Below are 22876 nucleotides of genomic sequence, written 5' to 3'. Positions count from 1 at the left end.
CTAGAAGAAACGAATTTTTGACTTTTCCGTGAAAGCTCAGAGGAAATGTAGCCAGAAAACCCAAAAGGGGGAGGTGAAGGACAGCAGTGGGAGGAGGTACCCCTGATCTGGGGCCTAAGGACACAGGTAATGGAGTCCTTACCTGCGCTCCCTGGCAGGCTGGGAGCTGGTGGTGGGCAGGGATGACCCCAGGCTCGTCCTCAGAGCTGGTGACCGCAACCTGTGGGGGACACACAACCTGGCCACGGTTCTGGGTTCCAGCTGGAGGAAGGGGGCCCTGGTTCATGTAAAGGATGGCTGGGAATGAGCCAGAGGACAGGGTGGATTATGGGGCTTCCCACCAGGGGCGCTGTAGGAGACCCCCCCCCCCCCGCCCTCCACCAGCCGCTTTTCGAGAAGTGCAGGCAGTTCATGGCAGCAGGGCACCCCACATGTGGCGCATGGGTCATGGTCAGACGCAATTGGTGTTACTTTAGAAGGTCTGGAGGCCACAGTGGGAGCAGTGGGTGGGAACGGGCAATGGTGAGGAAGTGGGTGGGTGGGCGGGCATGCAGTCGCAGGTGCCCTTCCTCCAGGCAGCTGCAGATTCATGGCCTCTCCCCTCTAAGAATGAAGACGCTTTGCAGGAACACAAATTAGCTGAGGCCTGCCTTCTCTGCCCAGGCCCCATTTCCCGTTCCTTGCAGGGTGTAGACGGTGCAGGGCTGACGCATCTGGGTCAGTGGTAGTTTGTAGCCGGTTGGGGACATTTTGCAAACTGTGAAGTGACTTCTACGTGCTGTTTTATAGCAGATCTCAACAGCCCTCTGGTTTACCTTTAAAAATAAAACCGGAATAGTGTCTTTCTTTGTGGCAGCATAGAGGAAAAGGATTTGTAATGCGTTTGGTCTCTTTGGCCAGGGACATAGGGCTCTTGGAATTCTTTGCATTTCCGGGCACTCACGTGATCATTTTGGCGCTCTATAGGACGCTTGGAGCATCGAGTGCAGGTTGTGTTTAAGGTCAGTTGGCCTCTTCATCTGTGAGAAGGGAAAGAATGGCTGGTAAGCCCGTGGAGGGATGTACGTAGGTGAGAACCAGGGCCACGTACATGGTGGGTTCTAGAATGGTTTATTGCAAGAGGAAACCAGTGTAGGTCCTGTTTGGATCCATTGGGCCTGTGAGGTTCTCTGCAGAACCTGCCATGGAGGAGAGAAGCAGGGAAGCAATCCCTTTCTCGAGACCCAAATGCCTCTTGGAGCCGCTTCTGTCAGTGGGGAGCAGCTCGTGGTGGGAGAGGAAATGCACTGTCTCTGCTCAGCTCCTGGATTGCAACCTATTCCTTAGGGGGAGGTGGAGTGGAAATCACTGGAAACCGTGGTTCTGTTTTTCCTCTCTCTGGCTGAGAGGAAGTGGTGTTCAGGGGAGCTTTTGGTGTGGCTTTGTAAAGTTTCCTTTGATTATTATCCTGATGGCAGTCTTCAAATGCAGCCTTTCTCCTTGTTTGTTCCACAGTTGTTGGGAGGGGGGACATTTACAAGAGAAACCCACATAGGCACATCAACTTGTTCCAACCTGGGCTTTTATTCTTGGTGGCCCACTAAAATCCCTTGGAATCATTTGCTTCGGTAAGAAAGGGAAACTGATTCCGGGCCCAGAGCAATGACTTTTATGTTCCTTACCTTTCTGTACTGAGACGGCCTCTTTAGGAGTAGCTAACTCTGTGTGGTTCTAGCATCTCAGCTGTCCCTGCATGGTCCCTGAAGAGTTGGGTCGCCCTGGCAACCCCACGCTCATTAGACAACCTCTGCTTTGAATTCCGGTCTCCACTCCCTGGAATGAATATTTATCTCACATCCTGAAGTTAGCTTACCATCATGCTCCGTGTCCGGTTGTCAGAATAATTAAGGGATGTTTATAAGATATAAGTGGGTAAGTGCTTTCTGTGAGCGGTTTTTAAATGCTTCGTGTGATTGATGCCCCCCTTGCTGCGGTTGGCAAAGGGCAGGTAAGTTTACCTAGCGATTTCCTTGTTTTCCAATAGGCGGTTCCATCACATAAAAGATGTACCCTAAGGAAGCGTGTTTTCTCTTTGCATCAGCTGTACACTTTTTAGGTTTCAGATGCAAAATCGCTTTACTTCCTGGTGAGTGCATTTGCTATTTATTATAGTACATAGAGGCTGAAGGACAGATTAGTAAGCTTAGGAGTACGTTGCAAACATACGTTGGCGGGGTGGTGGGTTAATCTCCTTCTCTGCACTAATTGCTGTGGGGGTAAAGAGAGCGTAACATGGAATGCACTCCATTCTAGAAGTTTCTGGCAGCTTTTGCATCCTTGAGATACTTCTTGGGTGACACGTACTCAAATGAGAGGCTGCTTTCTGGTTCGAATTAAGCATGGAAGGCGCAGCAGGCCCTGGCATGGTCTGTGGGGCTCATAGTAGCTGGGAGTCACGGGATGGCCTCTGGGAAGCCAGGGGAATCCTTTTTTATTTTTCTACCTGCTCTGGAACCCCTCTGAGCTCCATGCGTCAAGCCCCGGGGCCTCTCTTCCTCATTCGTGAGGTGGGGAAGTGGAGGGAGATAGCACTCCGTGCTTCCGAGCTGGTTTGTCCTCGCTGGTCCCCAGAAAGGCAGCGCGTTCCAATGGGAGGCTGCGGGCGGGTGGCAGGGCCAGCTCTCGGCTCGCCTTCTTGCTGGTTGGGTCCTGCATCTTCATCCGCGAGCCTCTTTCCCGATGGGGCTCACGTGGAGCCCGGTGGCACTTGCCCTTAGGCGGTGTGAGGATACCTGCACTGAAGGAGGTGAAGCCTTATCAGCCATCGGGGGAGGGCTCAGTAAGTGTTAGTTAGTGATGATGTTGGCAAGTAGGGCATTGGCACGGATACCAGAGCTGGTCGGTTAGTCGCAGAGCAGGGGTGGCAAGGCGGCTTCCCCTCGAGAGCACACTCAGCTGGATTTGTGACGACTGCCTGCCCTGCCCCTGTGTTAAGAAGGATTCAGAGGCTGTGTCTGGGCTCAGGGGGGAACAATGCTGATTCTGACGGACGCCATTTCAACAGCTCTGGCTTCTTCTTTCTTAATGTGTTCCAGAAAGCAGCTAGGTGGCTGTTGGTAACAAAGTTACATAAATCCTTTAACAATATGCATTTGAGGGATGCGCTGTTCTCCTCCTTCTGGCCCCATGCGACCAGGAGGCACGGTTCCTGTGCAGGTGAGGTGTGCGCTGCAGAGAAATGACAGGTTCCTTGCGCTTGCTGAGCAGCTGGTGCGTCTCAGTCGGATGCTGCGTCCCTGGGGAGTGAGGCCAGCTCAGCATCGTCCGCCTCGGTCTCTGATGGTGCTCCCTCGCCAGCTTAAAGCCTTAGAACGGTTGGCAGTGTTATGCTTTCATGTGAGTAGTGGAAAGTGAACTCATTGAGCTCAGGTATTTTGAAAAATGATCGTTTTTGGTTTGGGTCTTTGAACCTTTACTTCTTAGGCAACCAGAATCCATCACCAATGTTCGTTCCCCGCAAGTAAGGCCATCTTAATAGTTTATGCCCGTTCTTTAAAAAAGTTATGCATGTTCATACTTTCACTTGAAGACTTGTAATTCCAAAGGATCTAGGCTTTGCTCTAATAGTTATTAAGAAGTTAAGGAGGGAGGGGCACCTGGGTGGCTCACTTGGGTGAGTGTCTGCCTTCAGCTCAGGTCCTGTTCCCAGGGTGCTGGGATCCAGTCCCGATTCTGGCTCCCTGCGCAGTGGGGAGGCTGCTTCTCCCTCTGCCTGCAGCATCCCCTGCTTGTGCGCTCTCTCTCTCTCTCTCTCACAAATAAATAAATAAAATCTTAAAAGTTAAGGAGGGAATAGACGTTCCCTAACTCCCGGGGTGCGCTTGGAGCGCGCTTGAATCCAGGCCTCCCGGAAGCAGCTGTGGGGTTCGGCGGAACTGTGGTCGCCCTCTGTGTCTGCCGCTTTCCCGGGCACCGTGGCATCCGCCAGACCGGGCAGGCGCCGCTTTGTATGCGGACAGAGCATCCTCGCAGCAGAGAGGAGCGCCATGCTGGTGGTATTTGTAACTCATGGTTGGTACAGGTGGAATTTAAGGGAACTCTTTATACTAAAGCTTCATTGGAAGTGTCTTCACCCCTCTCTTTTTTCTTGTTTTGAAAATTAATACTGTGTTTCAAAGTGAGAACGAGTCCATACTTGACAATGGATTGATAGAAGACTGTCAGAGAAGCGAGGGAAAAAATTTAAAGGGGAGAAAAAGGCCAGAATGGAGTCTCCAGCAGCCAAGCTCATGGCTAAGCCGTGGGGGACCTCGTGACGTTCCAGGCACGGTGCCCACACCGCATGCATTATCTCATCTCAGGCTCACACAAAGCAGGGAAGTGGGTGCTATGTGCTTATTCCCAGTTTGCAGATGAGCAGCTGGGGCGCAGAGAAGTGAGGTCCCTTGCAGAGGTCACACCGCCTGCCGGGGAGATGAAAACGCCCTGCAGCCTGGCTTGTGAGTGGTGCAGCCTTGCAGACCAGAGAGGTGATTCACCTGTGAATAATCGTCCCAGCTGGCTCGAAGTAAAGCCGATTTCTTCTCTAGCATTTGAGATGCCCTCAGCCACGGGGGCAGGAAGGTGCTCCAGAGGAGGAGACAAATGAGATCCATTCTGTGCTGAATGGACTCGTTGGCATTTATAGGAAGAAGACAGACCGCCGGTGGCTGCAGTCCATATCCTCGCCGACTCTGTGTCACCTGCCCCGCCGTCGGCCAGCCCCTCCACCCCCAGCCCCATCTTCCTTGGCTGGGGCCCTCATAAAAATGCTGCCCCTCTGCCCCAGAGCCTTTCTACCCCTCGGCTTCAATGTTGATCCAGCAGGTGGGGGCTCCTCTCTGCCCCCCGCCGGGGACTACCGCATCCTGCACGTACTGCCCGGGTTGTTGGCTCAGTGCCCAATGATAAGAAATGATCTTTGGCCACGAAAGGTGGTCTTTGTGTGTTTGCTGAGTAAGCAGGAAGCAGTCCGTGTGGCGGTTAGGGTCGTGGATCTTGGGGCTCAACTTCCAGAGTTTGAACCGATCCTGCTGCGCTTGCGGCTTTGACCTTGGGGAAGTATGTGCCTCGGTTTCCTCTTCTGTAAAGTGTACTTAACCCTAGGGTTATTGGGAATTAACGTGGGTTATTAAACTGGTAAGAACAGAGACGACACTTGATCTTAGCCAAAAGGCCGAGAAGCAATGTAGTGATGTAATTTAAACTGGGCCCAGTCAAGCCATGGAGTGGGAGAAAATATTCCGAGGATTCTGGTACCAGTTCTACTCCGATCACCAGCTGCAGCTGATATAGGGGTTCTTCCACTATAATTCAGCTCCATTCTGACAGCGCCCACCGGGAGACAGTGTCGTTGGGCCCCACAGGTTAAGGGCCCAGCCCTATAAGACCGCCCACCACCCTTCAGACACAGTTGCAAGTCCAGGTCCTTGCCTGTGCTGCTGACCGATGGTTACAAGTCAGAGGCTCTGACCCCCTCCTTGGGTTCCATGAATTAATTTGCTGGCATGGCTCACAGGGCTCAGAGAAGCATTTCACTTGTCATCTCACCAGCTTGCATGCAAGGTTGCCCTCAGGAGCAGCCTCATGGAAAAGATGCAGAGGGGGCGTGTGGGGAGGGGGTAAGGGTAGGAGTAGGAGTGGGAGGGGTTGAAGAGTTCCAACTCTCTAATCCCAGGGTTGGTTCCCCTGGCAACCAGCCCTTTCCTAAGGTGACTGTGTCTCTCATTGCTTAGGAAATTGCTAGGGTTTTAGGAACTCTGGGCCAGGAACTGGGATGAAAACCAAATATACATGTTTCTTATCGTAACTCAAAATTCTCACGGTTCCCGAAACACACATCTGGTAAAGGACTGGCATCCACAATACCTAAAGAACTCCCACAACTTGATTAAAAAAAAAGACAAAATGCAATAAAAGAATAGATAAAAGGTCTGGACAGACGCGCCACCAAAGATGTACGAATGGCCAGTATGCATCTAGAAAAGCATCATTAGTCATCCAGGAAATGAACCACAGATGAGAACCAGATACACTCCGCACCCACCGGGACAGCTGACGTGGTCGCCCATGCCTTGGTGGGGATGTGGGGCTGCTGGGGCTCTCACTTGAGCCGGGGCTGGTACGGTGTGCAAACTTAGGAAGTTAGTTTGGTCGTTTCTTTAGAAACTAAACATATAACGCCCCCATGACTCATCAGTTCCAATCTGAGATGTTGACTCAGGAAATGGAAGTCTGTGTCCATAAGAAGGCTGTACAAGAATTTTCATAGCAGCCTTATTCATAATAGCTAAAACCTGGAAGCACCTCAGGTGTCCATCAATAGGAGCATGGAGGAATGGACGGGGGAGGGGCGTGTGATTCATATGACAGGAGACGACTGAGCCAATAAGAAGGGACGAAGTACAGTACGAAGTAATCGAAACAACACAGTGACCCTCAGGGATGCCTAGGGAAAGAAGCCAGACCCCAAAGATTATACACTGTGCGGTGCCATTTCTGTGAAGGTCTCTAGTGGATAAAACTAAGTGATGGTTGTTTCTGAGATGGGGATGGGGGCTTGACTGGGGAGGAGCAGGAGGGAATTTTCTCCTTTATTATGAAAATGTCCTCCATCTTGATGGGGGTGTGAGATACACAGGTGCATGCATTTGTCAACACTCACCGGATGTGCACTTAGAGGGTGCGTTTCGGGACGCCTGGGTGGCTCAGTTGGTGAAGCGTCGCCTTCGGCTCAGGTCATGATCCCAGGGTCGGATCGAGTCCCGCATCAGGCTCCCTGCTCGGCGGGAAGCCTGCTTCTCCCTCTGCCTGACGCTCCTCCCTGCTTGTGCTCTCTCTCTCTTCCTCTCTCTGACAAATAAATAAATAAAAAATCTTAAAAAAAAGGTGTGTATTTCATTGTATGTGAATTTTAACTTAGAAGAAAAAAGAACTATAAATAAAGACTGAACTCCAGTTAGTGATACATATGCTTAGGGGGAAAGGTATCCCTGTCTGCAACTTACCTTGAAATGCATAAAAAAATAAGATGGTGTGGTAGGTCGATTAATGGCCCCCAAAGATGACCACATCCCAGAACCTAGAACCTGTGACTCCATCACATTCCACGGTCATAGGGACTTTCCATATGGGTTTAAGGATTTTGGTGTCTAGGTAAACACAAGGTCCTTTTAAGAGTGAGGTACGGGAGTCAGTGTAAGGGAAAGAGATGTGTCAATGGGGTGATGTGGGGCTGGAAGCCAAAGAGTGTGGGCACCTCTCGAAGCTGGAAAGCAAAGAAACAGATTTTCCTTACACATTCCAGAAGGAACACAGCCCTGTCAACACCTTGATTCTAGCCAGTGAAACCCATTTTGGACTTCTGACCCCCATAACTATAAAATGCTACATTTGTGTTGTTTTAAGGCACTAAATTTGTGGTGACTTGTTAGGGCAGCAGTAGGAAAGGAATACGGATGGATTGCTGGATAGATAGAGGGACGGGTGGATACATAATGAAACAGAAAAGTGTTAGTGTAGACTCCAGGTGGAGGGTAGACAGATGCTCAGTGTCAAGTTCTTTACGTGTTTCTATGTGTTTGGAAATCTTTTTTTTTTTTTTTAACATTTATTTATTTGAGAGAGAGCGAGCAAGAGTGAGAATGAGAGAGAGCACGAGCAGCGGGGAGGGGCAGAGGGAGAGGGAGAAGCTAACTCCCCGCTGAGCACAGAGCCCGACGCAGGACTTACCCCAGGACCCTGGGATCATGACCTGAGCCGAAGGCAGACGCTTAACCAACTGAGCCACCCAGGTGCCCCATTAGTTTGAAAATCTTAGTAATACAATATTGGAATTGCCTGGGCCGGGCAGGTAGGAAGCCCTCCATGGGTGTTAGCTATCCTTCTGACCCCTACCACCACTCCCCAGCTCCCCACTTTGCCCATCACATATGGAAGACGTGCAGGAAAAGACCAGGGGACCAGCTCGTGGTAAATGGGCAGAAGTAACAAAATAGAAGAGACCATCATGATGTATTTGGATAGGTGCTTCCATTCAAGAACATTTAGAGTAGACAAGAACTTAGGTGAAAGGCTGGGAACTCAGGACCTGGAAGCTCGTCCCTTAAGTCAGTTGTAATTTCTGCCTGTCACCTGATCAGGTGCAGGCTGCAGGCATTTGCAGCCACGGGACAGAAAACACGGTGTCCCAGGAGCTGTCATCTTCAGTCATGCTGCTCTGCTGCTGCTTCTGAGAGTGTCTGCACTTTGTTAGGGGAAGAGAGTGTTTTAGTTAAGTCTAACTAGAAAACATATTATTAGTATAATGAGATTTTAATGATTTGAAATTTTGTTGGAGCAGCACGCAGAATTTCAATCTTATTGTGTGCAGCTGGGCTTTGCTTTTATTTTATTTTTTGCTGGGGCCTCATTGCACGTTTCTACAATTATTATTTAGGTTTGCTTTCTTAGAGCCCGGCTTTTAGGCTGCTCCTAATTTTCTTGCTTACCAGATCCCTTGGAAAAAAAAAAAAGAATATATCCTTTTTGCACACCCTGAGGTATGAGTGTGTGTGTTGTATGAGTGTTGTTCCTGAAGGAGATGTATGTTTGTTTAAGGTTTATGTTGATGCTCTGCTCATTATTCAAAATTGCCAGGAAGCAAGAACAACCCAAATGCCCATCAGCAGATGAATGGATCAACACAATGCGGTGTATCCATACAATGGAATACTATTTGGCGGTAAAAAGGAATGAAGTACTGATAGAGGCCACAACATGGATCAGCCTTGAAAATAGGACACAAAAGGCCACCTGTTGTGTGAATCCATAGTTAGGAAATGTACAGACTAGGCAAATCCACAGAGACAAAAGGAGTAGATTTGTGTTTGCAACGGGCTTGGGGGGATGGGGAGTGTCTGCTAATGGGGTACAGGGTTTCTCTCTGGGGTGGTGACGATGTTCCTAAATTGTTTGTGGTGATGGCTGCGCAATTGGTAAATATCCTAAAACTCGAATCACACCCTTGACAAGGGCGGATTGCATGGCATGTGAATTCTTTGTCCATGGAGCTGTTAGGAAGAACAGTGCTGGGCTGGGAGTGGAGCCTGAGCTTGTCAGTTTCTCTTTGACCTTACTCAGTGTCCTTGCATGTTTCCAAGGTGGCGTCCTTAACCTGGGTGAAGATGGGCGATCGGGACGGACTGGGCTGGTCGAATCTTCCTCCTCATCGTCCTGTCCCCGGTCCCTGCCCTGGTGGCGGCTGTCCCCTATCAGGAGCTGGTGCTTGCTCAGTGGTCTCTTCCTGTCACCAATACGAAGCTTTGGGGCAGGTATGAGGCTGTCCTCATTGGGAAAGCGAGAATGGGGACCCCCAGCAATTGCATGCACAGTCTTGCCTACCTTGTGTGCTTAGGAGGGTGACTTTGACAAGGTTCTTACGGGGCCAACACATGGTCAAGAAGCTGTGAGCTGAGACAGTGTCTGCTAAACTTATAATTTGACTTTGACCTGTGGTAAGAAATGCATTTTACCCAGAAACGCCAATTCAAACCTACATTTATTCATATTCATGAAATCATAGCCTACTGTAAGTGAAACACATTGACCTTTTCTATTCAATTCCGTTTCATTTCATTAGAGAAATGTGCTGGTCACACTCAGCTGATTTTACGACCCACTGGGTCCAGATGATGGTTTCAATATGTTGCTCTGAGAGATGCAAGGAGGGAATGAGGTGATAGGTGTTAAGGGAACCAAGGAATTTGAGGACTATTATTGTTGGGTCTGGTGTCGGATGCTCCAGCCTGGCTTCTCAAACTCCTTTGTTCCTTGTCATTCATTATCCTTCAGCTTCCCAGGTAGGCAGTCGCTCATCCTTGCGTTTGAGGCTTTTTGCTTCCTTGGTTAGATTTATTCCTGGGTAGTTTATCCCTTTGGATGCTCTTGTACGTGGAAGTTGTCCATGCCCGGAATTCATCAAGCGTGCAGCCTGGCCGCCCTGGTTCCTGGCTGGCAGGGCCCACGTCAGTCGCCCATGTGCTGGTTCTTGCCACTGCGCCTTGCTGGCCACTTGCTTTCAACCATAGGGGAGGTCGCACCCCTGCTGACGGGGGCAGGGAGGGAGGGGGCTGGCTGCAGCTCGGGATGAGCTCCTGGCGCCGGAGGTGGACGAAGCGAGCCGGCTCTCAAGTGTCCACCTGGCAAGCCCGATGGAGGCCAGGCCCCGGGGCCCGGGATGGTGCAGTTGACAATCATTATGCTGTAAAGCAGGCTGTCTTGATTACAGGTTATCTCCTTATGCAGCACCGCCTGGGTCCTCCTGATTAAGAGAGCTGCCGAGGGGTGATGTCAGCCAGAGTGGTGAGTTAACCACAGAAGGTGCTTGCATCCTGGGTGAGATCGCGGGGGCTTCTCACCAGTTCCTTGCGGGCGGCGTGGAGGGCGTGTCCGGGAGCTTGGAGGCTGCGGCCCGAGTCTGCTGACCGTAGCCTTAGGGCCCTTATCAGTGAGCATGGCAACAGTAGCCTGGTCCCTGGTGGTTCTGAGGATTAAGTGAGGCCTTGCACGGAAAGGCTGAGCACAGAGCCCAGCGGTAGGGAGGCCCAGGGGCCCCAGTGTCTTATCTTTCTCCTCAGCTGCGAGCGAGCGCTTCCTTGGAGCCACACCGCCCTCGGTGCTGCATACTGTGGGTGCTGTTGTGACCCATTTCACAGATGAGGAACCTCAAGGATGGAGAGGAGAGTGCTCTGCCCCGGGGCCCAATGGCGTGGACGTGGAGAGCTGGGAGCCACATGGAGCCTGAGCCTCTAGCCACTAGGCTGTACTCTGCCTTGTCTCCCTGGGTCACTGTCACCCTCATTCTTGGTTTCCTTGTCTGTAAAATGGGCACGAGGAGGCCTGCCCTGCCTCCTCAAAAGACTCGTTGGGCGGTTTCAGTCCAGACAACACCTCGGACGTGGAAGCACAGGGAAGAGTTCGGGGGCCCTCAAGGCCACTCCAGGACTCGGGTTTAATGACATTTGGGGGCGTAGCCTCAAGACCTATGGTTCCTCCAGCTGCCTTCTCTAAGGAATGCTGTGAAAATGGGGCCGGTGATTCATTCATTCATTCATGCATTCACTCACTCCTTGGTGCCTTCAGCCAACATTTGTTGGGCAGCCCTTTGCCTACAGCCTGGACTATGCCCAGAAGCACACATGCCTTTCTGCAGAGCAGGTGGGAGCAGAGCAGACCCTCCAGTCCTGCCCTGGGACGGGGCACCGTAAAGCACGTGGTGGGGCCGGCCCCGGCCTGGGATCAGGGAGGGCTCCCCTGCAGAGGGGGCTCTTAAGCTCCCGCCGGAGTTTGAGCTGGATTTAGCCAGCAGGGTGGGCGCAGGCAGAGGACACGGCTTTCAGGAAGGCTGACAGGTCTGGGGGGGAGTCACGTTCCCCCCACATTCGTGCGCTGCAGTCCCAGCCCCCAGTAACTCAGACTGAGACCTTATCTGGGTAGAGGGTCTTTGGGGGAGCCCTGATCCAATGTGAACAGTGTCCTTATAAAAAAGGGGAAGTCAGGACATAGGCATGTGGAGAGGGCGACCCTATGAGGACAAGGGAGAGCGAGGCCCCCCCCCCCCGGCCGTGTCCAGCATTGGCAGAGGTGCCAGGGTCCCGTCAGGTCAAGGATCGCGCCAGGGAGGCCCGCTCCTTGGCCCGGCCCCCTCTTTCAAGGTGTCTGTTTTTAGAGAGGAGGCCTGGCAGAGTGGGTGTAGCTCTCCTGCTGGACGGGGGGAGGCAGAGCTATTAATTTGGGGGAGGGGGCATTCAGTGCTGGGAGCCGCTGCTGGGGCAGAGTGTGGCCCTGCTCATGGACATGTGTCTCCCATTGGGCACTCGGGGCCCTTTCGACCCCAGAGATGCGGGTGAGCGGCCATGGCCCCAAACCCCACAAACAACAATCACAACCAAGATGAAGACTAGGGCTGGGGGCCTTGCCTGTGAATGAGGTGAGATTAAACAGCATCCTTCTGTGTGGAGGGAGGGACTTGGCTCTGAGCCAGCGAGGTCAGGCTTGTTTCGGTGGTCGGTCGGTGATATCCAGCTTGCAGGGTTTCAAGCCGAAAGGTTCGGCTTAGGTAAGCAAGCCTAGAAAAGATGGAGGAGACGCGTCGGAGCGCCTGATGTAGGGACTGGGCCCTGCTGTGCCCCAGCCCTGCACGTGTGGCTCACTGGCTTCTGGCCCGACAGGGGTGGGGGGTGGAGAGCCCTGCCTCCTCCCTGAAGCCCCCACCGACTTCGGTGAGCACGGTGTGTGTTGCCGTCAAATGGATGACCCCGTCCGCGAGTGGGAGAGGCCGTCAGCCGGGAGGGGAGCTCCTTCTCTTCCTTCCCTGCGCATTTCAGGCACCAGGTGAGAAGCATGGGTCCATCCCTCGGGCTTAGCTCCGGTCTGATTCAGTTCGGGTGTTGCTCCACACCTTGTAGCTGGTGCGTAGACAAATACCCGCCAAGTGAAACGGGAGCAGGGGACACACACAGCGCAGACAGCATTCTGAGCTCGATTAGATTTCTCCAGCAGTAAAGGGCCCTCGGAGGCAGCGTCCCCACCGCTGCGGAGGCCCCACTGATGGGGTTTTCTTTTCCTCCGTGTTGGAGTGATCCAATTTTAAGCACGACTTCTGAGCCCATTGTGGCGAGGAGCTTTAGAGGCTGCAGGGGCCCTGGAGATTTTGGGCCGGAAGTCCAGCTCAAATTGGTACCTCATTCCTCTGGAAGGCGGGGGGCCCTCGCTCTGCCCGGGGCCGAGGGCTCAGCCACCCGCAACGCGGAGTGAGTGGGTTTTAGTGTGCGGGCAGTGCGGGCCTCAACCTCGACTGCTGCTCATCTCCGGTGGGGATGGGCTCCGGCACCCACCGTGAACAAGCCCGCAGCGTGCCTCGGTACTGGGGTGCTGGGCTCACCCAGATCCCTCCCTCCACGGCTCGGTCACCACCCACAGCAGGGTCTGCAGACTTCTACTGCAAAGGGCCAGATGGGCGGTATTCATCTGTGGTGACTACTTGACTCTGCTCTTAGAGCCATAGAAAATGATACACGGATGGGCGTGGCTGTGTTCCAATAAAGTTTTATTTATAAAAACAGACCAGAGGCCAGATTTGGCCCCCCGGGGGTTTACGGTCCCTTGATCTGTGGCGTAGATTAGACTAGTCCTTTCTGTCTTCTTAAACTGTTACTGGAACAGGACTCCCAACAACCCCATCCCCCCTGCGACCTTCCGCGCCCATGAAGACTCTGGATGCTACGGACCGGTGGGAAGGCACGAGACCCAGGTCATTGTCCCCTCTTGGCTCAGTGACCTGAGCTGGTCCCATTCTCCCAGCAAGGGGATTGACGGCAACACCGGTCTTACCAATACCAGGATCATTTTAAGAGTTAAATGTGAATGTGTGAGAAGAGGCCTCGTGAACTGTGAAGCGTCTCCTGCGGGTGCCCACCTTTGTCCCCAGGTGCAGAGAGGAGACAGTTGGGCAGAGACATTGCGGCCAGGCGTTTACCTTCACCTGGGCCATGCACGTACCGCTTTTCAGTGCAGGGTGTTTGGCTTTTGTTGTCCGGAATAAAGTCCCCGGTGGCCAGTGGCGCTCTCTCTCGCTCGCTCGCTCGCTCTCGGTGCTGCCAGCTCCCAAGCTCCATCTGTGTTGTGCTGATGAATGGCCACGAGCGGAGAAGCGCAGGTCTTCCGTGACGCTTTAGCCAGGAGCTGTGAAAGTCTTCCTGCCAGCTCGCGGAAAGGGTCTCATTTGAGGTGCCACGTAATCAAAGACGTGTGCTTTGTGGCTACACATTCCCTGCTACAAAATACATAAAATTCTTGTGGAGTGAGGCGGAGGACCCGGAAGAGCTCTTACATCCGGCTGGCTGTTTGCAGGCACTGGGGGCATTAATAACAAACAACCTTCAGCAGAGAATGTTCTGCTGGCCGGGCTGCCACTGTGTATATTTAGCCTGTGACTCCATCCCCAGGCGCTCGGCCATTGAGGAAGCTTCGAGGCCCGGCCTTGACTGGAGCCAGGTGAGTGGTTCCATGTCTCGGGGAGCGAGTTTCAGACTCAGCCGCAGCTGAGAGAAGGGAGAGAAGCAACTCCCCGCTCCCCTCTTGATGGAGGGAGCACTTTCTGCAGTTGGCAAGCTCACGCCAGGCAGCACTTTGCTTGTGTTAGCATCACGGAGCAGGCCCCGAAGGAAGGAGCCGGCAGAGGAGATGGAGCGGAGGTCTCTGTGCTGGGTTGAGTTGTGTCTCCCCCCACGCCCCGCCCCCAGCCCCAAAGATGTATTCAAGTCTTGACCCCCAGCGCCTGTGAATGTGACCTCGTTTGGAAATAGGGTCTTTGCAGATGTGATTTAGATGTAGGTTAGGATGAGGTCCCGGAGTGGGGTGGGCCCCTAATCCAGTGTGATTGGAGAAGGAGACTCGGTCACACACGGGGAGAAGGCCACGTGACCACGGCAGCCACAAGCCAGGGAGCTGCCAGGGACTGACTCCAGGGAGAGGGGAAGAAGGACCGTCCCCTGGAGCCGTCAGGAGGGAGCACGGCCCTGCCACCTTGCTCTCAAACTTGTGGCCTCCAGCCTGTGAGGGGACGAATGTCTGTGGGAAGCCCCCTGGTTTATGGTCATTTATTACAGCGGCCGGGACCGCGGGCACCCTCGGAGTCTTTCTCTGGCCTTGGGCCTGCTGACGGGCTCGGTGGTTCTCCAGCCACTGAGGCCGTGCGTGACACTGGAAGGTCGCCCGTGGACGCGGAGTTAGAGGCCTTCCACCGGAAGCGCGCTGTGACGGGTCTGCTGCCCGCGAGGCAGTGTGAACGCGGACCAGGTGGAGCCAGGACCCAGGAGAGGCCAAAGGACTTCAGACTCGCTTTCCCCCGAGCTGGTTCTGAGATTGCTGGAAACATTCGTGTCCTAAACCTCACCCCTGTCCTAAATCCCCCGCCCCTGGGAAATGTGAAAAACGTGGGTTATGAATTCCGTTACCCATTCAAAAGTCGGGAACCTGTTCTTGCAAGGGTGCCAAGAGCAGGTGCCTCAGACTTGGCGAGCCAGCCGATGTCTGTAGAAACCATCAATGTGGCCGCCGCACGATGAAAGCCACTGTGGATGATAGACACGTAAACCTACAGGTGTGGCCGTGGGCCAGTGAACCTTTTACAGGAGGTGTCGGGCCAGATTTGGCCCACTGGCTGGACTTTGCCCGTCCCGGCGTAAACCAACAATTACCAGACCCCACATCTGTCTGACACGTTCTGCTTTCCAGAATGTTCTCCAAGAGGTGGCCATTTAAAGTGTTTTGTTACTGCTACCTTCCACGACGATCACCTGAAGGGAGGATTAGAGCCTAATACAGGCAGTGCGGATAGCAAGCCGAGATTTCTTTCCACGAGAGACGGCCGTGACGGCTTGGTGCCCAGAAAGTATGTAGCATGTCTGTCTTTTTATCTAGCTCCCTCCTTCTCGGGAACACGGTCATTAAAATATATATTGTGACATGGCAGCATGATTCACAAATAGCCCAGAGGTGGAAATAATCTCTGTGTCGGTCGACGGATGACTGGGTAGATGAAATGTGGTCCATCTGTACATGGCACATGACTCAGCCTGAACAAGGAAGGAAATTCTGATACCTGCTGCAACAACTTGAGGGCACTGTGTGTCCCAGAATGACAAATACTGTAGGATTCCACTTATATGGGGTCCCTAAAGTAGTCCGGTTCAGGGAGACAGAAAGCAGAGTGCTGGGCGCCAGGGGCTGGTGGGGGGGAAGGCAAGTTAAGTAGTGGGGACAGGGTCTCAGTTTGGGAAGACGAAGAAGTTGTGGAGGCGGGTGGTGGTGGTGATGGTTGTAGATTAAGTGTACCTGATGGTACTTAATGCTTTGAATTGTACACTTAACTGGTTAAAATGGTTGAGTTTTTTATTATGTGGTGGTGATGGTTGTAGATTAAGTACCTGATGGTACTTAATGCTTTGAATTGTACACTTAACTGGTTAAAATGGTTGAGTTTTTTTACTATGTGTGTTTTACCAGAATTTAAAAAAATAAAGGAAAAAATCCTGGGAAACATATTGCACATACAAAAGAGCGTGCATATGTACAGTTTAAAGAATCATTTAAAAAGTACCCACAGTCCTAGCGCCCAGCTTAGGTAACGTTGCCCGTACCCCCCTGACTCCTGCCCCAACAGAGGTGACCCACCCCCACCCTGAACGTGTGCTTAGCATTTGTTTGCCTGTTACCATGCATGTGCACACGGCTGTATGGCTGTGCCTAGAGCCACACCATGTGCATCCCTGTGACTCTGGGGGTCACCCAGCTGCACACACACAGCTCAGCTCTGTGGTGTAACCGCGCTGCCCCCCCCGCCCCGCACCACCGTGTTGGACCCCATGCCAGAGGCACTGTGACTTTGGAACTGAGGTGCACCTGGGCTGAGTTTTGACTTAGATGGAGAGCAGGTGGCGAAGGGTATGGATGGCTGGGCTCCCACTTCTGCCCGCAGCGCCCCCTACCTCCTGAATCTTGTTGGGCGAGTTCCCCTACCTCTCTGTGCCCTGGTTTTCCCATCAGGTGATGGAAAGCACTATTATATAAGATGCCCCGAAACAGCACCTGGGACGCGCTCAGAAAGGCAGCTGGCTGAGAAGCCGCGGTGGGGTCCTTGTTGGGTGGGCCCTGCTGATGGTCCTTTCTCTGGCAAAAATGCTTGGTGTGTAAGTTTATCGTTCCATTTGTGGGAAAATTAAACACATTTAAGAGTAAATCAAATTAGGGGATTTGTGATCATTAGCTGTGTAAATGCTTCTTGAGAAATGTACCAAGCAAGATCTAGCACATGGTGGCATGCTCACTAAATATTTGTTAGAACGGAGGATAATTTGATGAGCCAATCAAGTCATATATAATGGGATTATTTGGTTCTAAAACTAATGAGGTGACTGAGAGCAGGAACAGCTGCTAAAAATAATCCCGTGCTCGTAGAAAACCCAAAGACGAGAGAAGAGGCTCTTGCTGGATCGCAGCCAGGAGTCAGGCCTGGAGAGCTGGTGGGCCGTGTCCCGGGAGCCGTCCAAGGGCCCGTTTGGGACCCTGGTTTCAAAGCCTGCATTTATCAGCAGTCTGAGCAGACCTGTCTCAGGGGTGCTTCTGCCTCAGACAAGCTCGGGAAACTTTCCAGTGGATAGAAACTGGAGGCTACCACTTTGTAGTTTATAGAGTGAAGTGCGCTGGGATCCCGAGTCTCCATCCTCAGCACCTGGCCCCCGGGGCGTGGCGGATTGGGGAATGAGTCCTTTGTTGCCTTTTCCTAGTTTCTGGTGGTCCTCAGCTTATGGACACATCACTCCAACCTCTGCCTCTGTCACCGTATGGTCACCTTCCCTCCTCTGTGTCTCATTTCCGAATTTCCCTCTCCCTATAAGCACACCAGTTGGGCCCACCCTAACCCTCTATGACCTCCTCTTAACTTGATAACACCTGCAAAGGCCCTCTCTCCAAGTAAGGTCCCATGCACAGGTTCTGGGTGGATGTGAGTTCTGGGGTTCACAGTACCCTGCACTTAGTAAGTGCCTAAAACCCGTCAGTGATTATTACTTTTAGGATTATTCTCACAGATGAGCGAGTGATAGGGATAAATCGTAAACACATAGTTAATCGTATTTTATCTTGGTGCTGTATACTCCGGTTCATCGTGAAGTCTGTTCTTGGTTTTGAAGGGAGAAGGAGGATTGGTCTTTCTCTTTTCACTTGAAAAAGACTGTGGAGCATGCGTCTGCCCAGTGCCCATGGCTTCCAGATGGATAAGCCCTTTTAGGTTAACGTCTGCTTTATAATTTCATTCTGTACAGTTTTTTGAGGCATAAGAGAAACGGCAGTTTTTCCTGATATTCGCTCCTTTAACATGAGCACTGCTCATGGCCAGTCTTGGGGAGTTGAATGGGCTGGTACAGTGTCCCTTTCTTGTTCCTAAGGGAGAAGGGTGGCCACTCAATGTGGGTGTTGGGTGTCAATTCGGAATCTCATGTGCTGGGTGTCGATGATATTGGCCGAAAAAGGGAAGTCCTAGAGCTCCGCCTTTAATAGTCTTCCTTGGCTTGTTTGACAGGTACAGAGGTGTGTCACTAAACAGGTACAAAGACTCCTGTCATTTGATTTTAAATAGCACTTGTCATTCTCCTGGTGGTGTATTTGCCTAGCATAATGGAGGGATGGATGCGACCGTCCGACCGTCCCAGGTGGTGTTTCCCCCCGTCCCCCGCCCTTGTCATCGGAGGAAACCTTTTTGCTTATGTTCTGAGAAGGTGGGAAGGATTCAGAAACGAAGGGTGGCTTCTTGCAGGAGAATTTCGTGGCTGATCATCACGGGGCATCTTCCGCTCTAGTATCGGGGGTGGGGGTGGGGTGTGGTGAGGAATCGCTTTCAAGAGGAAACTTCCAGACAGTTGAGCGGGAGAAACTGAAGCTGAGCTGGAAGTGAGAGAAATCGGCGGTGAGAAAGGTGGTTGAAGCTGGGTGCTTCGGGGCCCGCATCCCCATGTTTCAGGTGTGGGTGTGAGGACACCATTCTTCACGTGAGTCCTGCCCGCTGGGACGGAACCGGCTCGGTGTCATCTGGTGACATCGGGGCCCAGACAGAAGTCGGGATGCTGCTGGCTCCCTGGAGCAAGGGCCCCGAAGACCGAGTCTGGTGTTCCTCGGGAAGAGAAGTGGTGGAGGAGAGGGAGGTGCTGGGCTCCGTTCCTTCCTTCTGGAACGCTGTGGGTTCCCATTAGACATGGTTCTCCTGTTCTCCCCGCCCCTAGCTCCCACCAGTCTGTTCTCTGAATCTATGAGTGTGGGGTTTTTTTGTTTTTTTTTTTTTGTTTTTAAATCTACCTATATCCATATATACGACTCTTCCGGAGGAGACCCTGGGGCTCCCGATTCTCTTGTAGTTTTTCAAGCGGACAGTTGGTTTCCTTTTAAAAGCTAGGCGGCGTCTTTCGTGACTGACCCTCTGTGATTTCTGTCCCCGGGGCATCTGCTCGGCTGACTTGGTGACGTCGAGGTGCTGAGAAGACCCCCCCACTCCCAGCGCAGACTCTGTGTCCCGGCCGAAGGCCCCTCTCCCTGGAGCGCCGGTGGTCTTCCACGGGGAGGTAGCCGCTCCGTTCGTGGGCTGGCGAGGGCCTTCCTGCCTCCGCTCTGCTCAACCCGGAGGGGCATCCCCCTGGGCACCAGTGCCCTCTGCTGTCCTGGCGGCGGGCTCTGTGTTAATTTAGGTTTGCTAGGCTTGTCATAACAAAGTACCATGGACCGTGTGGCTGAAGCAACAGGAATTTCTGTGCTCGCAGTTCTGGAAGTCCACGGTCAAGGTGCCGGTGGGTTTGGTTTCTCTCCCTGGCTTGCTGATGGTGTCTTCCCTCTGCACGTGCCCGGCTTCTGTCTCTGTGCATTCACATTTGCTCTTCTAAGGACACCAGTCAGGTTGGATCAGGGTCCACCCCTATGACCCCACTCCTCTTTAAAGGCTCTGTCTCCAAATCCCGTCACATTCTGAGGTCCTGGGGGTGAAGACTCTGACATTTGAGTTCTGCATGACCCCAGGTTTGCATCCTGTCTAGTGGGGCTGGACTGTGGGGTGGGGCAGGGGTGCCTGGGAGGGTGGGATCCCGATGCCCACGACTGCTCGTGGCCCCAGAGCACCTTTCTGGAACTCCGCCCGCAGGAGGGCCAGCTCTGGGCACTGGTGTCTCTGTTGGGCTTGTGCACTCCCGCCTGAGCAGACCTGGGGACTGGCCGATCCATCGAGCAACACCTGGGTAAGGCCCCCAGAACTCACATCCACCCAGAACCTGTGCATGGGACCTTCTCACCTGAGAAGAATGTGTCTCCCTAGGAGTTGGGGATTCCTAGGAATTATCACAAATAAGAGCTCCTCGTGCATCCCGGTGGCGGGTCCCACAGGAGCCCGCTTATCCCTGTGACAACCCCAGGAGCTCCGTTATGGTTGGCAACCCCGTTTTATACATGTGGAAACTCAGACATGGCTTGTCCAGGTCACCCAGCTGGTGGGTGGCTGGGCCCGGCTTTTGAAACCTGCTGCTGGTGTGTCCAGTGGCCAAAGCGGGGAGCAGATCTAGTCCTGGTCCCCGCTCCCCCCCACCCCCGCCCCCATTCCAGGATCTTCCTGGGCCCCTCCACCCTGGGAAGTGAGCACCACCAAAAGCAAATCTGCCAGCTGCCACTGTTTGGGTGGCCTGGGCTCTGGCTTAGGCTTTCTGTTTCTGGTGTCTGATTTCTGTTGTCGTGGAAACGGGGTGACAAGTGTTCCTCGTTAGCGCGGGGGTGCTCCTGACGGAGTTGGCAACCAGAAGGCAGCCTGGGGCGCCGCGGGCCTGGCCTGGCGCCCTGCCCCGGAGCCCGGCTCCGGCTCCAGCCCCAGGCCCAGAACGCAGGCTTATCAGAGGCCAGCTGGGCCGTCCCCCCCCCCCCCCCCCCCCCGCCCCCAGCCACATAATCGCGACTCTCGGGTCCCACTGCAGGAATGGATACTCCCTTCCTTTCTTCCCTGTGCACTCTGGGTTGGTTTTCCTGGAGCAGTTTGCTTGGCCCAAGAGGCCGTTGGCAGCGAGGACAGAAATAGTGTTTTGTGGTTAGCAGAGTTCTATCATTTGAAAGCAGGCCCATCCTCCCGGTGGCCTGATCCCTCGTGGCCTTCCTCAGAGTGCCCTAAAGAGGCCTTTCCCGCAAACTGCAAGTCATGGGGTCCTTGCCCACGTCCATATATGAACGTGATGTGTGTGCTCTGGGTGCCCGCCCCGTGCCCGCCGGCCTGGCGCTCATCTGCGTTTCTAACGCGCCCTCCAGCCGCACCCCCTCCCGGCCAGTGAGTGCCCCGTTTTCTGACCATTTTCAGCAGGACTCAAACCTGGGGCTGGCCCTAATTTCTGCTCTGCTTTATGGGGGAGGGTTGTTTAGACAAGAATGGGCCCTGGGCTGGCCGTTTGATTTACTGGGAAGGGGACGAGGACGTTGGCGTGAGGACGGTGGGGTAAGAGGGTCCTTGGGAATCTCCCCTTGGCTCCGATGGACAGGAGCCTGCTGTGTGCGCTGCGATGTGTCCGGACATTTCTGTCGCCCGGGGTGGGCTGGGGGGGGTTCATGTGGGTCTTTGGGCCTAGAAGAATGGCGTTTGGAATGTTTTCAGGGACAAATTACAATGATGCTGCTTTTAGGGGCTACGTGACATGATGGATTTCTTTTTAATGACCCTTTGGTTTTGTCTTTCCCCTTTAACTGGCTGATCTTGGCCAGGATCTGGCTCTTGTTGTCACCACTGGATAAACGATTCGTTCGGTCTTTTCTTGGGGAGCAGCGGACGTGGAAGGTGTTCGCGCTGAGCAGGCAGCCGTGAGCCCGGCCTGCTCGGTATCAGCTCCGATCATGCTAGCTGGCGTAGTCCCCCCGATGCTCTGTCTTTCCACCTGGGAAGGAGATAGCGGGACAGGTGATGCGCCTCGTGCGATCCTCGTAAAACTTCACAGTTGAAACCGAAGCCCAGAGAGGCTAACTAAGCTGGCCAAGGTCACACAGCAATTGGAGCTCTTCACCTCAGCTTGAAGGCCATCTCCCTGGGGCCTTCTGAGGACAGTAAGATGGTGGCTATTCGGAGGCCCCTGTGCCCCTGACACGGAGAAAGCTCCCAACAGATCCTCCTTCCCTGCCCTGTGGAGTAACAAACACATTTTCCCTGGGCTCTGCCTGGTAAAAAAAAAAAAAAAAGGGACACTGGGGCTTAGGTCCTCAGGTGACCAAGATCGGAGCCGTTCCCTCAAGGAGGTCACAGGCTGATTTTTTGCCTGTGTCTTAATCACTCACATTGTTTTGAGCAGGCTTTTTGCAGGGGTGTGGGGGCCTTTCTGGAGGAGGAACCAGCAGTTGAAGGAGGTGCTTATGGAGACTGGATGCAGGGAGGCTCTCTGCTCACTCCGGGGCAGCTCTTCAGAGACAGAAGACCTTACCGCAAGGAGCAGAAAGCGGCTGAACGAGGCCGCTGTTTCTTCCCGTGCAGGGGTGGGGTGGGGAGGGGTGTGGGAATGGATGGCTGATGGAAGGGCTTGGCGGCTGGCTGAGGGGCAGACCCTGCCACCCTCCCCTCAGGCCCAGAGGGACCTTGCTCTAGGCCTTTCTAACTGAGGCGCTGGGTAGCTGCGTGCACTGCCCATCCCCTGGGAGAGTCATGAGGTGCAGGAGCACAGTCAAGGCTCTGAGAAGTTCTGCAGAAAAAGTCCTCTGTTTAGCTCTGCTTCACCCACTGCTTCCTCTGCTCCCTTGACCCCGGGCTGAATCCCTACCAGACCTGGGAACGCCCAGGTGGGTCAGTGGAGCCTGCTTGGGGACCAGAAATGATGGGGACAAACAAACGCACATCTTGCTCATCCGTGCCCTGCTGTTCGCCAGTTCCTCAGGTTCTGCGGGATGTCCACGAGCTAGTTTAACACGTGCTTTCTGCCTGGAAAGCACAGCTGCCGATGGAGGTGGAAGTCTATGAAACTCTTGGTTAGGAAAGGGTCCCCAGGCTCCCAAAGCTTGGGGACCGACCTGAGTGTGCCCCCTCCTCTGTGGCTCCAGGGCCACCTGCCCACACTCCCCTGCCCCCCACCCCCAGCCTGCTCTGCTTGGCACCCAGAGGCCTTTTCTGGAATAATGCTGGTCATCGGTGTGTTTGTCACCTCCTCAGGCTCGAGGTCTGCTACGCATGAGGGCGGGGGGCGGGGCAGCTGTGACGGGGCTCACGACAATGGGCACGCATTTATTCTGGACACTCAGCTAGTGGGATGGCAGGATACGAGTCCTAGCT

General features: G+C 53.6%; 1 protein-coding gene and 1 pseudogene across 1 annotated transcript in view; one reads left to right on the top strand and one right to left on the bottom strand.

The window, feature by feature from the left end:
• Positions 1-5105: 5105 nt before the first annotated feature.
• LOC123325062 lies at positions 5106-5206 on the bottom strand (annotated as a pseudogene).
• Positions 5207-20835: 15629 nt separating this feature from the next.
• The window catches only part of PARVB (parvin beta), a 67881-nt gene continuing 65840 nt past the window's right edge, over positions 20836-22876 (top strand). The window contains exon 1 of the mRNA XM_021687796.1: positions 20836-20902. Coding sequence (XP_021543471.1) covers position 20902 — 1 coding nt within the window. The 5' untranslated portion in view covers positions 20836-20901. The remainder of the gene's footprint in view (positions 20903-22876) is intronic.

Source organism: Neomonachus schauinslandi, chromosome 5 (assembly GCF_002201575.2).
Source record: "Neomonachus schauinslandi chromosome 5, ASM220157v2, whole genome shotgun sequence".
Lineage (NCBI taxonomy): Eukaryota > Metazoa > Chordata > Mammalia > Carnivora > Phocidae > Neomonachus > Neomonachus schauinslandi.
Note: the sequence above shows the minus strand (reverse complement) of the source record. Positions and strands in the feature narration are given on the sequence as shown.